General features: G+C 38.8%; 1 protein-coding gene across 1 annotated transcript; it reads right to left on the bottom strand.

The window, feature by feature from the left end:
* Nucleotides 1-5518: 5518 nt before the first annotated feature.
* On the bottom strand, nucleotides 5519-6457 carry LOC107527026 (olfactory receptor 4F15-like). The gene has a single exon (XM_016199641.2). The coding sequence runs from the start codon at nucleotides 6455-6457 to the stop codon at nucleotides 5519-5521; it is 939 nt and encodes a 312-aa protein (XP_016055127.2).
* Between the last annotated feature and the right edge of the window lie 8124 nt (nucleotides 6458-14581).

The raw sequence follows: 14581 nt of genomic DNA, 5'->3' as shown, positions 1-14581 counted from the left end.
CAATATTTTCTTCTAGAAGTTTCAACATTTTAGATTTTATATATAGGTCTAGGATCCGTTTTGAGTGTAAGATGTAAGATAAGGATTGAGGCTCAATTTCTGCACATACTGTGAGGACCCACCGAGACAGAGGCAGGCCCCTAGGCCCCGGGACAGGACAAAAGGCATACATGACTGACTCAGTAAACTGCAGACGGTGGAGGCAGTTCCAGGAATTAACTTAAATCGGTGGGTTTGACAAATACCAGGTGCACTCAAGCTTCAGGCGCCTGTGGTTGAGAAACATCCTGAGCCCACCCTTCCTAAAGAATTTACAACCCTTGCAAGGACAATGATTGCTTGCTCACTGTAACCCTATATAAGCCTGTTGTAAATTTGGATCGGGGTTCGAGTCAGAATTCCACTACGTTGGATACAACTGAACCCCAGCTAGCTGGAATAAAAGTCCCTTTTGCTGTTACATTATCAGCTCTGGAGTGATTGTCTTTCTGCCGCATAGGGGATCTGATTCTCGGACATAACAAGATGATAGATGATAGATAGATGATAGATAGATAGATGATAGATTAGATAGATAGATAGATAGATAGATAGATAGATAGATGATAGATAGATAGATAGATAGATAGATAGATAGATAGATAGATAGATAGATAATAGATAGATGATTGATAGATATAGATAGATAGATAGATAGATAGATAGATAGATAGATAGATAGATGATTGATAGATGATAGATGATAGATGATGATAGATGATAGATAGATAGATAGATAGATAGATAGATAGATAGATAGATAGATAATAGATGATAGATAGATAGATAGATAGATAGATAGATAGATAGATAGATAGATAGATAGATAGATAGATGATAGATGATAGAGATAGATGAATAGATACATAGTTACACAAATACAGTTAAATATATAGAAACTTAGGTACATATGTAAATTCTATGTTAGGTTTTGATACGTGTATGTAAAATTTTAACTGTAGTAACACTGACAAGGGTTGCCAGAGCAGGGATTGGGGAAAGTTGTTTTTCATTTTACATCAGGTGGTCAGGTGGGAAAAACACTGTGGTAAAGAAACACTTGAGCAGGGATCGTCAAAAAGGGAGGGTGTGAGCTGAGTAGATGCACCTGGTGGTGTGGGCAGAGGGCTCCCCAAGTCCTGCTGTTCTCTGGGCAGAGATGGGTGACTTGCAGGTGTGTGGGTCCGTGCACAGGAATCTGACAACAATATGGAACTAGAAATGCTGGACCTGAGGCTCAGGGAGAGGGAACCTGACACCTGGGCTACAAAACTTGGAGCTACGTGATAACAAAGCCCCAGCCCAGTGGGATCAGAATCAAAGATACAACAGCAATATGATGTGACAGACGTTGGCCCCTCCCTGATCATGGCTGATAGGAGCCAGTATTCCTTGAAAAAATAGTCATAATATTTAGTAAGAAAAAGGTTGAAAAGTATATATTCATAAATTCTAATTTTAATAAATGCATATATATTTATTTTTAAAAATAAAAGTGAAGGTGACATTAGAAAAAGATCAGATGATATTCTTAGAAGACAAATAAAATAATGATTAAAAATCCAGCCTCCGGAACCAGACTGCCCAGAATTAAACTCAAATATACCATTTACTAATATTAGACAAGTAATTTAACATCTGTGTGCTCCATCTCCCACTCTGTAAAATGGGATGTTAATAGTATCGATCTCAAGGATTGCTATGAGGATTAAATGAATTAATACAAGTAAAGCTAAGAGCAGTGCCTGACACATAGTACGTATTCTGTAAATATTTGACATTTTTACCAATGAACTGAAAAACAAAGCTTGACAGGTGACACAAAGCAATAAAAGTATATACCACAATACTATAAAAAGACAAGATAATGGCAATATATCACAAGACATTTCTATGGGGTGAGGGGAGTACAAAGTAGAAGATAAGTGTAATATGTATTAGAACATAAAATAGATTTTATTTTTAAACTGGTAACAGCCAAGCAAATGGTAACAGCCCAGAAAAGGAACCCGGGCTAGTTGTGAAATGGATAAAGCCTTTTCAAATAGCATCTGATTTAGTCATAACCATAATCTGGGAGTTGTATTGCAGCTTTTGAAGAAACTGAAATTCAGAGAGGTTAAGTAATTTAGATAACACAGCAAGTAAGTTGGTGCTATTGGGACCAGAATCTCTGAATTTTAACTGCAAATTTTGTGCGATGTTATAGTGTCTTTTATTTTAGATTCTTATTTTAACAGAAAGACTATGATATTTGGGTGAATAAGGAAATCTATATGTTGAGCATTCCAAATCTGGCCTGCCTCCTGTTTTTGTAAATAAAGTTTTATTGGAACTCAACAAAGTCTATTCATTTATGTATTGTCTATGGCTATTTCAATACTACAACAGCAGAATTGAGTGGTTGCAATGGAGATCTGCAACCAATCTGAAAAATAATCTGGCCCTTTACAGAAAAAGTTTGCTAACTCCTGATTTACTTGACTAAAAATAAAATCAAGAACATTCTTCAATCTATGGAAAAAAGTATGAAAGCAAGATTTGTGAATTAGAATGTGTAAGTAACAACAGATCGTAAAGATAATTGCTCCTTTTTGACCGTAACCAAAAGGCTGAAATAGCAAAGCAGAAAAAGTGAAAAGGGAGCTATGGAATACAAACAGATAATGAAGCATGGTTTTAACAAATGTACCAATTATAGGGCAGAATAACTTGAAAATAATAGCATGGTTCTCCTGAAAAACACTTATTTACATCATTATTTAACATGTGTGAAAGGTATTATTGGCACAGTAATTTGGGAACTGAAACAGAAGGGTTAATATAATCTTTGATTTCAATACCTTTAATATAAAAGTGTCTCTTCCTAATCAGGAAAGAATGTCACTCTTTCTTCAGTAAAAACAAAATAGACAAGTGCATGGGTGGTGAGGGTCCGTGAACCCTCAGTAGGTAGCCCTGGTTCTGGTTCACGAGGGCGACCTAAGAGGGCCCTGAACTCACCTTCTCCCGTGAACACACCAAATCTACAGATACATGTGGAACAACTTCCTCTTTAAAAAACCCTAAAAACTGGCTAAATGATTCCTACACGTGGAGCCAGGGAGAGAAGGCCCACATCTTAGCAGGTAGGAGAGGCTGGAACACAATCTCGCCATAAACCCCACACCAGGCACAGCGACCCACAGTGGGGAGGAACCAAAACCTGGAGCTTCTCCCTGGTGAGGAAAGGGTTTGAACCCCACAAGCACCCCAGCTTTTAAGACCTGCACCTGAGACAAGCTCCCAAGACATCTAGCTTGAAAACCAATAGGGCTCTCATCCACAAAACCATCAAGGCTATCACCATCTGAGAAACTGCTTTTCAGGCTCAGGACTCACCTGCCCCAGGGCCCAGCGTGAAAGCAGCGATCAAGGGCTTTCTGGACTGTTGGGGAGAAGCGCCTTTGATTTTTGCTTGTCTTGGAGTATTAGCCTGAGGGGCAGGCATCCTATCTGGCACACATTTGAGGGCCCACTGGAGCACTTTCCAGACAGACTGGCCAGCACCATCTTCTCTCTCTCCCTCTGCCAAGCTCTGGAGCAGTGATTTTCAACCCATGTGCCACAAGAAATTTTTTTTAATGTTTTTTTTAATTGATTTCAGAGAGAGCAAGGGAGAGGGAGAGAGAGATAGAAACATCAATGATGAAAGAAAATCACTGATCGGCTGCCTCCTGCATGCTCCCTACCAGGGATCGAGTCTGCAACCCCGGCATGTGCCCTGAGGGAATCCAACCGTGACCTCCTAGTTCATAGGTCAATGCTCAACCACTGAGCCAACTCCAGCTGGGCCACAAGGATTTTTAAAGCATGCAATACCTGAATATTTAGTCAGGGACACTGACCTCTTTTCCCTTAGATTATCAAATTTTAAAAAATGACAACAGCCAACACAACAATAGCCATCTGGTGTGAATGAATCAAAATTATACCCTTTTTTTGGTCAGATCAGCAATATATATATATATTGTGTGTGTGTGTGTGTGTGTGTGTGTGTGTGCTGCAGTTTGGTAATTAGTTTATGTGTGCCATGAGATAAAAAGGTTGAAAATCACCACTCTAGAGCATTAGTATTTCCCCACAGAGAGCTTTTACATGAGTGTCTGGTACCCTGGGTTTGTGGCTGCCACCCAGGGAATGCCCCTTGAACACCTGATGCTGGTGGCCAGGGGTCTGGCATTCCTGGATCCCAGCAGACTGTAAAAATCAGAGAGACAGTTCTTGGCAGACGACCACCCCCAGTGCACAGCACAGATAGCAGGCTGAAACACACCCCAGTCTTTCTGTGACAGAGGCCTATTTGCCTGTCCTGGAGCTTTGGCCTGAGGGGCAGGCTTCAGGTTGACCCAGATGTAGGGGCGCAGGGACAGACTTGCTCTCAGGGAATAGAGGCGGGCACAAACCACCTCTGCGCTCTCCCTCTGCTTCACTCAGCTCACCATTATCTCCCAGGCAGAAGCTTATATACTCATCTGAAACCCCAATTTTTGCAAACGCCGTCCAGGGGATCGCCTGGCACTGGTGATCAGCAGAGCTTACGCTTGAGGTCCCACAAGGCTGCATATATTTGCATACTTTAAAAGCTGCTGCCTGAAGGTCTGTCTTTCCATCAGCCTGAATCTAGGTGCTGCCTGAGATCCTCTCCTTCTGGGACACTGACAGGTCTTGGCACACCCTCAACCACTGGGAGCCACTCAAAATATAATTGGCTGTTTGTTAGGACAATTGCAAAAGTATGGGAAGCAACCAAGAGCTAGGGCAGGGTTGAACAATAAGGTTTATCTCCTACATGAAGTCACTTCTTCAAGACTGGTAGAGCCAGGCTGGGTGTGGCTCAGTGGTTGAGCATCGACCTAGGATCCAGGTGATCCGGGTTCGATTCCCTGTCAGGGCACATGCCTGGGTTGTGAGCTTGGTCAATAACTCTCTCATCATGGATGTTTCTATCTCTCTCTCCCTCTCCTTTCCTCTCTCTGAAATCAATAAAGATTTATTTTATTTTATTTATTTTTAATATATCTTTATTGACTTCAGAGAGAGGAAGGTAGAGAGAGAGAGAGAGAAACATCCATGATGAGAGAGTCATTAATTGGCTGCCTCCTGCACGCCCCGGACTGGGGATTGAGCTCACAACCCAGGCATGTGCCCTGACCGGGAATGGAACCCGGATCGCCTGGATCCTAGGTCGATGCTCAACCACTGAGCCACGCCCAGCCAGGCTAAAGATATATTTTTTAAAAAAGACTGGTAGAGTTCGCTGTTTTATCTGATGCACAGAAACCACCACTGCCCGTCAGCAAAATGAAGACTCAAAGGAACGTGTTGCAAACAAAAGAACCAGACCTAAGAAAGATGATTCATTCTTCATTAAGGTTGACTATTAGGCACAGAAAATTTATGAGTATCACTTGGAACTTCAGTGTTTCAATAAAGCCACTTAGTGATTTTTTCTAAACCCCATGGTCTGACGGAACACTCTTCTCATTGCCATCTTCATCTCTCTGTTTCTGAATGTATAAATGACTGGGTTTAGAAATGGCGTTAAAACTGCATCAAATATGGCTAGAAATTTATCCAGATGTGTTGCAGGAGAGGGCCACATATAGAAAAAAATCAGTGGCCCAAAGAACAAAACCACCACAATAACATGAGCTGACAGTGTGGAAAGAGCCTTGGCTGAACCACCTGAGGGGTGTTTCTGAAGAGTGGCCAGGAGGAAGATGTAAGAGAGAAGAAGCAAGAAGAAAGCACCCAGGGAAATGAACCCACTGTTAGCAGTGACCATGACCTCCAGCTTATGGGTGTCTGTGCAAGCCAGTTTGATGATCCGGGGTATGTCACAGTAAAAGCTGTCTACTACATTAGGGCCACAGAAGGGCAAATTTACCACAAATGCCAACTGGGCCGAAGAGTGAATGAGACCAGTGGTCCAGGCAACCACTAAAATCAAAACACACATTCGTGGGCTCATGATGGTCAGGTAGTGGAGGGGCTTACAGATGGCCACATATCTGTCAAAGGCCATGGCGATGAGCAGCACCATCTCAGTGCCTCCAACAGCATGGCTAAAGAAGATCTGAGCTACACAGCCCCCAAAGGAGATGACTTCCTGCTTCCTGAAAAGATCACAAATCATCTTGGGTGCTGCAATAGAGCAAAATATCATGTCAATTACGGAGAGGTTGGCCAATAGAAAATACATAGGAGAGTGTAAATAAGGATCGGAAGTCACGGTGACCATTATGAGGAGGTTTGCCATCATACTAGACATATAAAAAAGACAAGAAAAGAAAAAAAGAAGAAGCTGGATCTCCCAGGAGTTGGAGAGTCCCAGGAGCACAAACTCAGACACCACAGAATGATTGGCTCCATTCATTGACTCAATTGGTAGGTGCACTCTCCTGTTACCTAAAGGAAGAAAATGATACAACTCAAATTAATACTATTATATTAATACCCTCTATGGAAAAGTATATAAATTTTGGAAGTCAAATAATACCTGAGCATTTCACAAAAATCAAATAACCTCCTGTTGGCCACTGTTGCTGTCATGACATATGACAGTAGTAGAGTTGTCAGGTGGTCTTGCTAGCACAAGGAACGGGGAGTGATCTGGTGGACTGGTGTCCATGGATGCACCTGATGAAACCATAAACAAAGGGCATTCGATACTAAATTGCTTTATCAGTTTGATCAGTGTTAACTGTTCTCTCCCTAGAGGAGTAATAACCAAACTAGATAAGCAAAAGAGGACTATTACATGACAAAGAGACTGGTAAGGTCCTGTGACTCTGATTTTGTTCCTCAAGCAAGAAATCATCCTACTTTATACTTCCTAAAATATGATTAATTCATTAATAACTAAATCAAATGGTACCTCATCTGTCTAACCTTCCTCATGGCCCACCTATACATCCACATTTACTTAATGTATTTAGAATTGGTCACATGTCTATTTCTTCCATATGATTATAAACTGTTCAAGGTTATAAATCATTGTGCCTATAATTTTTCATCCCATACGGTATCTTGCAAATATTAGGTAGTGAGAAAAAGATTTTTTTTCTTTAGAGAGGAAGGGAGAGGGAGAGAGAGAGAGAAACATCAATGATGAGAGAGTCGTCATTGATCAGTCAGTTGCCTCCTGCACCCTCCTCCCCCTGCCCACTGGGGATCAAGCCCACAACCCAGGCATGTGCCCTGACTGGGAATAGAACTGAGATCTCCTGGTTCCTAAGTCGATGCTCAATCATTGAGCCACGCCCGACTGGGCGTGAGAAAAAGATTTTAAATAAATGAATGATTGGACTGAAGTAGGTCTTATCTATTAACTCATTTCCTTCAACAAACATTTATCAAGCAGCTACTACATCCCAGGAAGTAGTCTAAGCACTAGGAATATAGCCTAGAACAAAATACACAAAAGTACCTGTCCTCGTGGATCTACGTTTTGGCAGGGGAAAAAAGACAATTAAAAAACAAATACACAAAAAGATATATAGGTGTCAGTTGATGATTTCACTCTGGAGAAAAATTAGGCAAGGAAGGGGAATAGGGCAATATGGGGGTGCTTTTATAAAATAGAACTGATAGGAAACATTTTGCTGATAATTTGACTGATCAGAAAATTAAAGAAAGTGAATGAGCAAACCATGAAGGTTTGGGGGTGGGGAGATTCCAGGTAGGAATAACAGCAAGAGTAAAGTGAGTTCACTTGGTCTGAACCTGAGTTTTTTGGGGGCCGGGCAAGGGGAGTGGTGTATGTAGTAGGGCCTTATAAGCCATAGGACTTTGGTTATTGTTCTGAATGAGACAAGCAACTGGAGTTTGAACAGGGGAACAAGAAAATCTGGCTTACGTTGCTAAGAGATCACACTGGCTGCTGCATTGTGAATACACTTTAGAGTCTCAAGGATAGAGCCAGGATTATTACTGCAATAATCCAAGCAAGAAATGATGGCGGGTTAGAGGTAAGGTGATAAAGGTAAAGGTAGTGAGAGGTGGTCATCTTCTGGATGTACTGAGATGATGCATGGTGAAATGTACAGGGCTATAAATACCCCTCACCTTTTAGGGACTGTAAAATAGTGCATGTCATTGCAGAGTTTTCATAAGAAAATAAACAAAAATTATGAAAGGTACTAGTAAATATATATTTAGCCACTAAATTTAATAAGGACACTAGAATAAGGAGGCATTTAAAACTTTAAGAAGAAAATCTGTGGGAAATAAAAAGAAGTCATCTCTAACACAGCAAGTAGAAAGCTATGGAACTCGATATCACAAGAGCAGTACAGGCTGAAATGTTATAATCCAGTAGGAATTTTTGAGTGAAGAGAACAAAATATTCTTTAGTTTTTTAAAGCTAAGTCACTGACCTCTCTATACCATGTGACCAAATTATCAACCCAACACACATCCAAAAATGCAAATGAAGAGCAAAATACTAGACCTACAGAATATTAGCTTCTACATTTAGCCATAAAAATCTCAACTCAGTTACTGTCAGACCTGCATGTACCAAAAGACAAAATGTGCCTCTGCTATGGTTGGCTACACTGGCCAACTTATCAAGGGCAGACCAGATTGCATTTGGGCAAAGATGCAGATCAAGCTCCTAAAGAATATATTAGCCACTTCTACTACAATGAATGGCAGATGGCACAAGGAAGCCATTCTCTTTCTGAGTCATGTGCATTTACTCTGCCAAGACATCTAGAACTGTGATAGAAATCTGTATGTACTCAACTGCACACGCCAAAGATGAAAATTGAAATATTACAGCCAAGAGTCAGTTGTACAGCTATTTAAGAAGTTTCCTCTGCTTGTCTAAAAAGTTAGGCAGAGAAAAATTTAATCCTCCTAAGCCTCTCTTTATAGGTATACAACCAGGGTAAATTAAAACTGAAAAATATTTAATTCTGAAAATAAAGAGCTAATAATTGTCAATAGTATAGTAAAACTCTGTTGTCATTGACACCTACTAATGATCAGAGCCTCAGCAAGAAGGAAACTGCAAACTCCTCCCAATTCTATTCATGGCCAATAGGTAAAGAATTCCTAAAGTCAAAGTTTTATAAGACCAAATGAACAGGAAAGCATTTGAAGCAATATTCAAATGATTCCTTGAATGTTAGAATTAAAAGCACATAATTAACCATGACATTCCATCAATACTCTCTCCAAAACCTGAAGCAAGATATGTTTCAATCTAGAATTTGAGAGAACAGCACTGGAGTGTCAATGAATGAAATAATGTAAGCAAAGGATATGTAATGATAAAGGACCTATGTTAACTACTGTATGAGCAAGTCAGTACAAACATCTCACACCCAGTAAGATCTAATGGAATATTGTTTAACTATTGCCAACCTTTGTTTGGGGCATAAACTACTAAAGATCTGTGCTTGAAAAATTACTAATGTAGAAGTAATAATAACCTCAATTAAAAGTAAATCAAAAAATTTTATTTTAAAAAATACACATTGCCCCCCCCAAAAAAATTTTTTTGTTGATTACAAATTTCCAGTTCTTTGCATCCTGATCTACATACTGGCTCCTTTTTAATAGTTTAGTATTTAATAACTACTTTCTTAAAAATAGCCTTTATGTTAAATATCTCTACAAGTCATTTCAACAGAAACTACATGGAAGAAAAAGCAACAATAAAGTCTAATTAACCATTTGGCTGAATAATTGACCTGGATGATGATCTATCAGATGAAACAGCAAAAGTCACTACAGTGCAGAAGCCAATCATGAGTTTTAATGAATAATTTCCTGATATATATGATCTCCTTTTGGGAATGAACCAAGAACTACTTTGCAGAAGTATATTAGAATGATCAAAGGTGGGAGCAAAGACAGAATATATCCATAATGCATCCCCCATATGTGCACCTTTCTTATAGGACTTATCAAATGAAGGGAAATATACCCATTTTAGTTTCTCTCATTAAACCAGTGTTCTTACTCAGGATGCTTTACTTCCCCACAGGGGACACTTGGCAATGTCTGGAAACATTTTTGGTTGTCACAACTGGGAGGATCAGAGTTGTTACTGGAATCTAATGGGTAGAGGTCAGGGATGCTACTAAACATCTTACAGTGCTCAGGATAACAGTGTAGCCCCAGCAACAAAGAATTATCCAACCCCAAATGTCAATAGTGCCAAGGCTGAGAAGCCCTGCATTAAAATATAAGTATCTTCAGGGAAAAGTCAAAGTCTTATATATTATTCTATTCCCCCAGGTTCCCTGGCACCATCCCCATCACATGGTGTACCGCTAATTAGTATTTGTTCGATGGGTGAAAGAGCAAGTGGATGGATGAATGGATGGATAGATGGAAGCGGAACCAGATTGAGAGAGGAAAAGATACTGAACAAATGGACAGATAAAGGATGGATGACAGAAAAGCAAAGGAAGAAAGATTTCTAAACAGTTGCTAATAAGTAATTTTTAGAAACACTCTGAGCTAATAATGGCCACACTTCATAAAAATGTAAATTTTATGGAAGAATTAATTATCTCTAGACACACACACACACACACACACACACACACACACACACACTAGCCATATACCTAATGTACTCCCTAATTTGACAGGTAGAATTAGGCTTTTTCTAGGCACCCAAGCAATACATCTTGGAAATAAGATACTAATGTCCCCAATGTTTAAGCAATAAGAAATGACAAGTCTTTCACATCCTTCAAAAAGGTTAATGGAATAAAAAGTGAATACATCTTTTTCTAAGTCATCATTTGAACTGCCAAATTCCTTGCCTGTGCTAAAGACATTACATTGTGCTGACCCTGACTCTCTTCCGTAACTTTAGTTTTACCCTGGAAACCTAAGACACATTTCTAGTACCAAGGTAAAGTCAAAGTTAGTTATTTGCCTTCCTCCACAATCTATAACCCATTATATACTCCCTCACGTGATTCCTTTTCCCTACATTATAACCTACCTAACCACAGCCAAAATTTGATTGATATCTGCACACAGAGATTCTACAACTAAGGCAGTTTTTCTGAAACTGAATGGAATATATTAAGTCTAATTTTTTTCCTGTTCTTGTCTTGACTTTCCATCTTCCCACCTACCTGTTCTCAGGCCACAGCATCTTCAGGGGACTAGAATACGTTGCTAACTGAGCTTCTGCTTGTACCAATACTATGATATAAAAAGCCAAAAGAATTTTAAAAGGCAATTAATTAACAGCACTGGAGAATAGTGACCAGGTGCTGCTCAGAGACCTGGATTTTCTAACTTAGCTCATGTGGTCAAGGGAATTCTCCCTGGAACCCAATTGATTTGGTTAGAACAATTGAAAGAAAAATATTATAATTAGTCACTGGAGATGAAACAAAACTGAGACTGGGTGTTTTAAGAGCATCACCTTTGGCAATTTTACCTGTCAATTCTGACTCACTGATTGGTGGTTTAAAATGAGATAGAATATCCCGGGAGTGTGAAGACATTTAAACAAAATCAAGTGGATTTTACTATAAATTTCAATCAGCCTAAGCACACATAATGCTGAAAAAGTAGGAGAAATTGCTTGAATATCTTTCATATTTAAAGACAATGGCATGGGAGAGAGTAACAGGGTGAACTGTTTATTCATGTTAGGTGGTCAAGGCAGCTGAGGTCTGAAGGGTGAGAAGGAGCCAGCATGGCAAAGAGGCATTGAGGACCCTTCTAGGAAAAGGAACAGCAGGTCAGGCCTGGAGGCAGGAGGCAGTTGTGCATTTTTTACCCTTCAAAACCTACTCAAAGCTCTCCTTTTCCAGAAACCTCTGAGTATTGGCCCCAGTGCATATCAATTCTTCCATATCTTTTTGTCACTTTCAGGATCCCCATCCAAGCAAACCCAGCAAGAAAATGTGCATAAAAATAAAACCAATGAAAGATTTACTTTATAAAAAATGATGCTTTTAAAACAAAACTAGACCACCTAAAACGAAACTAGACCACCTTCTTACACTATATGCAAGGATAAACTCAAAATGGATTAAAGACTTAAATGTAGGACTCAAAACCATAAAAATCCTAGAAGAAAACAAAGGCAATAAAATCATGGATATTTCTCATAGCGATATTTTTTCTGGCTTATCTCCTCAAGCAAGGGAAACAAAAGAAAAAATAAACAAATGGGACTGCAGCAAACAAAAAGTTTTTGCACAGCAAAGAAAACCATCAACAAAATGAAAAGACAACCCACTGAATGGGAGAACATATTCACCAAGGATACATCTGATAAGGGGCTAATATCTAAAATTTATTAAGAACTCATACTACTCAACACCAGGAAGACAAACAATCCAATTAAAAAAATGGGCAGAGGACCTGAATAGCTACTTCTCCAAAGACGACATACAGGAAACCGATCAATAGACATATAAAAAGATGCTCAACATCACTATTTGTCAGAGAAATGCAAATTAAAACCACAATGAGACACCACCTCACACCTGTCAGAAAGGTATCATCAATAAATCCACAAACAACAAGTGTTGACCAGGATGTGGACAAAGGGGACCCCTAGTACACTGCTGGTGGGAATGCAGACTGGTGCAGCCACTGTGGTAAACAGTATAGTTTCCTCAAAAAATTAAAAATGGAGCTGCCTTATGACCCAGCAATTCCACTTCTGGGGACTTATCCAAAGTAACCCAAAACACTAAATTTGAAAGAATATATGCACCCCTATAGTCATTGCAGTGTTATTTAAAATAGCCAAGATATGGAAGTAGCCCAAGTGCCCTTCAATAGGCAAGTGGGTAAAAAAAAGCTGTGGTACATATCTACAATGAATATTACTCAGCCATTAAAAAAAGAATGAAATCTTACCAGTTGCAACAGCATGAATGGACCTAGAGGGTATTATGCTCAGTGAGATGAGCCAGCCAGAGAAAGACAAATACCATATGATTTTACTTATATGTGGAATCTAAAGAACAAAATAAATGAACAAACAAAATTAAAACGGGCTCACAGAAATAGAAAGTGAACTAGTGATTGCCAGGAGGAGGGGGTTTAGGGGACTGGGTGAAAGAGGCGAAGGGATTAAGAAGTACAAAGTGGTATCACAAAATAGTCACAGGGATGTAAGTAAAGCCTAGGGAATACAGTCAATAATATTGTGATAACAGTCAATAATATTGTGATACGGTGTCAGTTGGGGCACTGGAAACACTGAGGGAAACACTATGTAAAGTATATAATTGTCCAACCACTAAGCTGTACACCTGAAGCCAATACAAAATAAAATTAAAAGAAAAATAATTAAAGAAAAATCACTGTAGACTTGTTTGTTTCTGGGTTTCGGCTGTTTGTTTCCAATCCTGGTTTACACAGGGCTGATAGTTTATTCCTCAGTAGTAGCAACAAAGATGGTGAATTTGGTTTTGTGATCTAATCATTATTATTCTCAATGGTGGAACCTATTCTCTATCAGATGACAGATGATAGAAATTTTGGTTTGTTAGTTGGCTTTTGTTTTTTCCAATCTTTTTGTCTGTTTACATCTTTTCTATGTTAGTCTTGTTTCCATTGGAAGTAGAGGTCCCATTAGAGATCCAATGTGAGATTTTGTGTATCTAACTATACTTTTAATTTTTGGTAAGTCCGAGTCTTGATCAGTAACTGAAGTTCTGTAACTGACCTTAATATTTTTATGTGTGACTGTGTTTCTATAATCTAGGAGGTTTTTCTTCCATTGTACGAAAGTGAAATCTTTTCCTAATTCAAAGACATATTAATAAATTAAATATAAAGTCTCTTAAAGGAGTTCTATTAGTATTGCTTGATGGAGATTAGTAAGTACTGACTTGAACCTAATATTCTGCAAATTCCTAAAAAATAAAGAAAATGGAATTTCCACTGTTTTATATATGCCATTTTTTAGAGAAAAAAATCTCATGTAAATTAAGGCTCACAGCATTTTTTAAAATTTATCTTTATTGTTGAAAGTATTACAGATGTCCCTCTTTTTTCCCCCATTGACCCCCTCCACCCTGCTCCCACTTGGTCCCCAGGCCTTCACCACACTATTGTCTGTCCATGGATTATGCATATATGTATGTAAGTTCTTTGGCATTTTTATATGAAAATTCAAATTCAAATAATCAAAATTAATTCTTGGACAACAGACTGATTTGGTAACTTTTTTTTATAAAATAGCCATAGATCTTCTCCCTGATCTTATCAGAATGGAGTATAAAGAAAGTATTCAAAATTACAAAAAAAATTGTGTATTCAAACAACTGGAATTATCATTTTGACAGTTTTATAGTGAGTCCACTGAAATATAACTTCTGAGATCCTTAGTTATTTTAAGATTTTGGTTTAGTGTTAGTAAACTGTTTAGTGGAAATTCATTGGATAATTTTTAAATAAGACTGATTATTAAAACATCAGTCATGGTGTGTGTGTGTGTCTTTACTTATACCTTTATAGAGTGTCTATATCTTTGGATCATGTTAGTAAATGT

Source organism: Miniopterus natalensis, chromosome 1, assembly GCF_054644295.1.
Source record: "Miniopterus natalensis isolate mMinNat1 chromosome 1, mMinNat1.hap1, whole genome shotgun sequence".
Taxonomy (NCBI): Eukaryota; Metazoa; Chordata; class Mammalia; order Chiroptera; family Miniopteridae; genus Miniopterus; species Miniopterus natalensis.
This window is presented reverse-complemented; position numbering and strand designations above follow the sequence as displayed.

What these genes read in the sequence shown, in the direction of transcription:
- LOC107527026 (XM_016199641.2), bottom strand. Translation starts at nt 6,457, where the DNA reads ATGAATGGAGCCAATCATTCTGTGGTGTCTGAGTTTGTGCTCCTGGGA.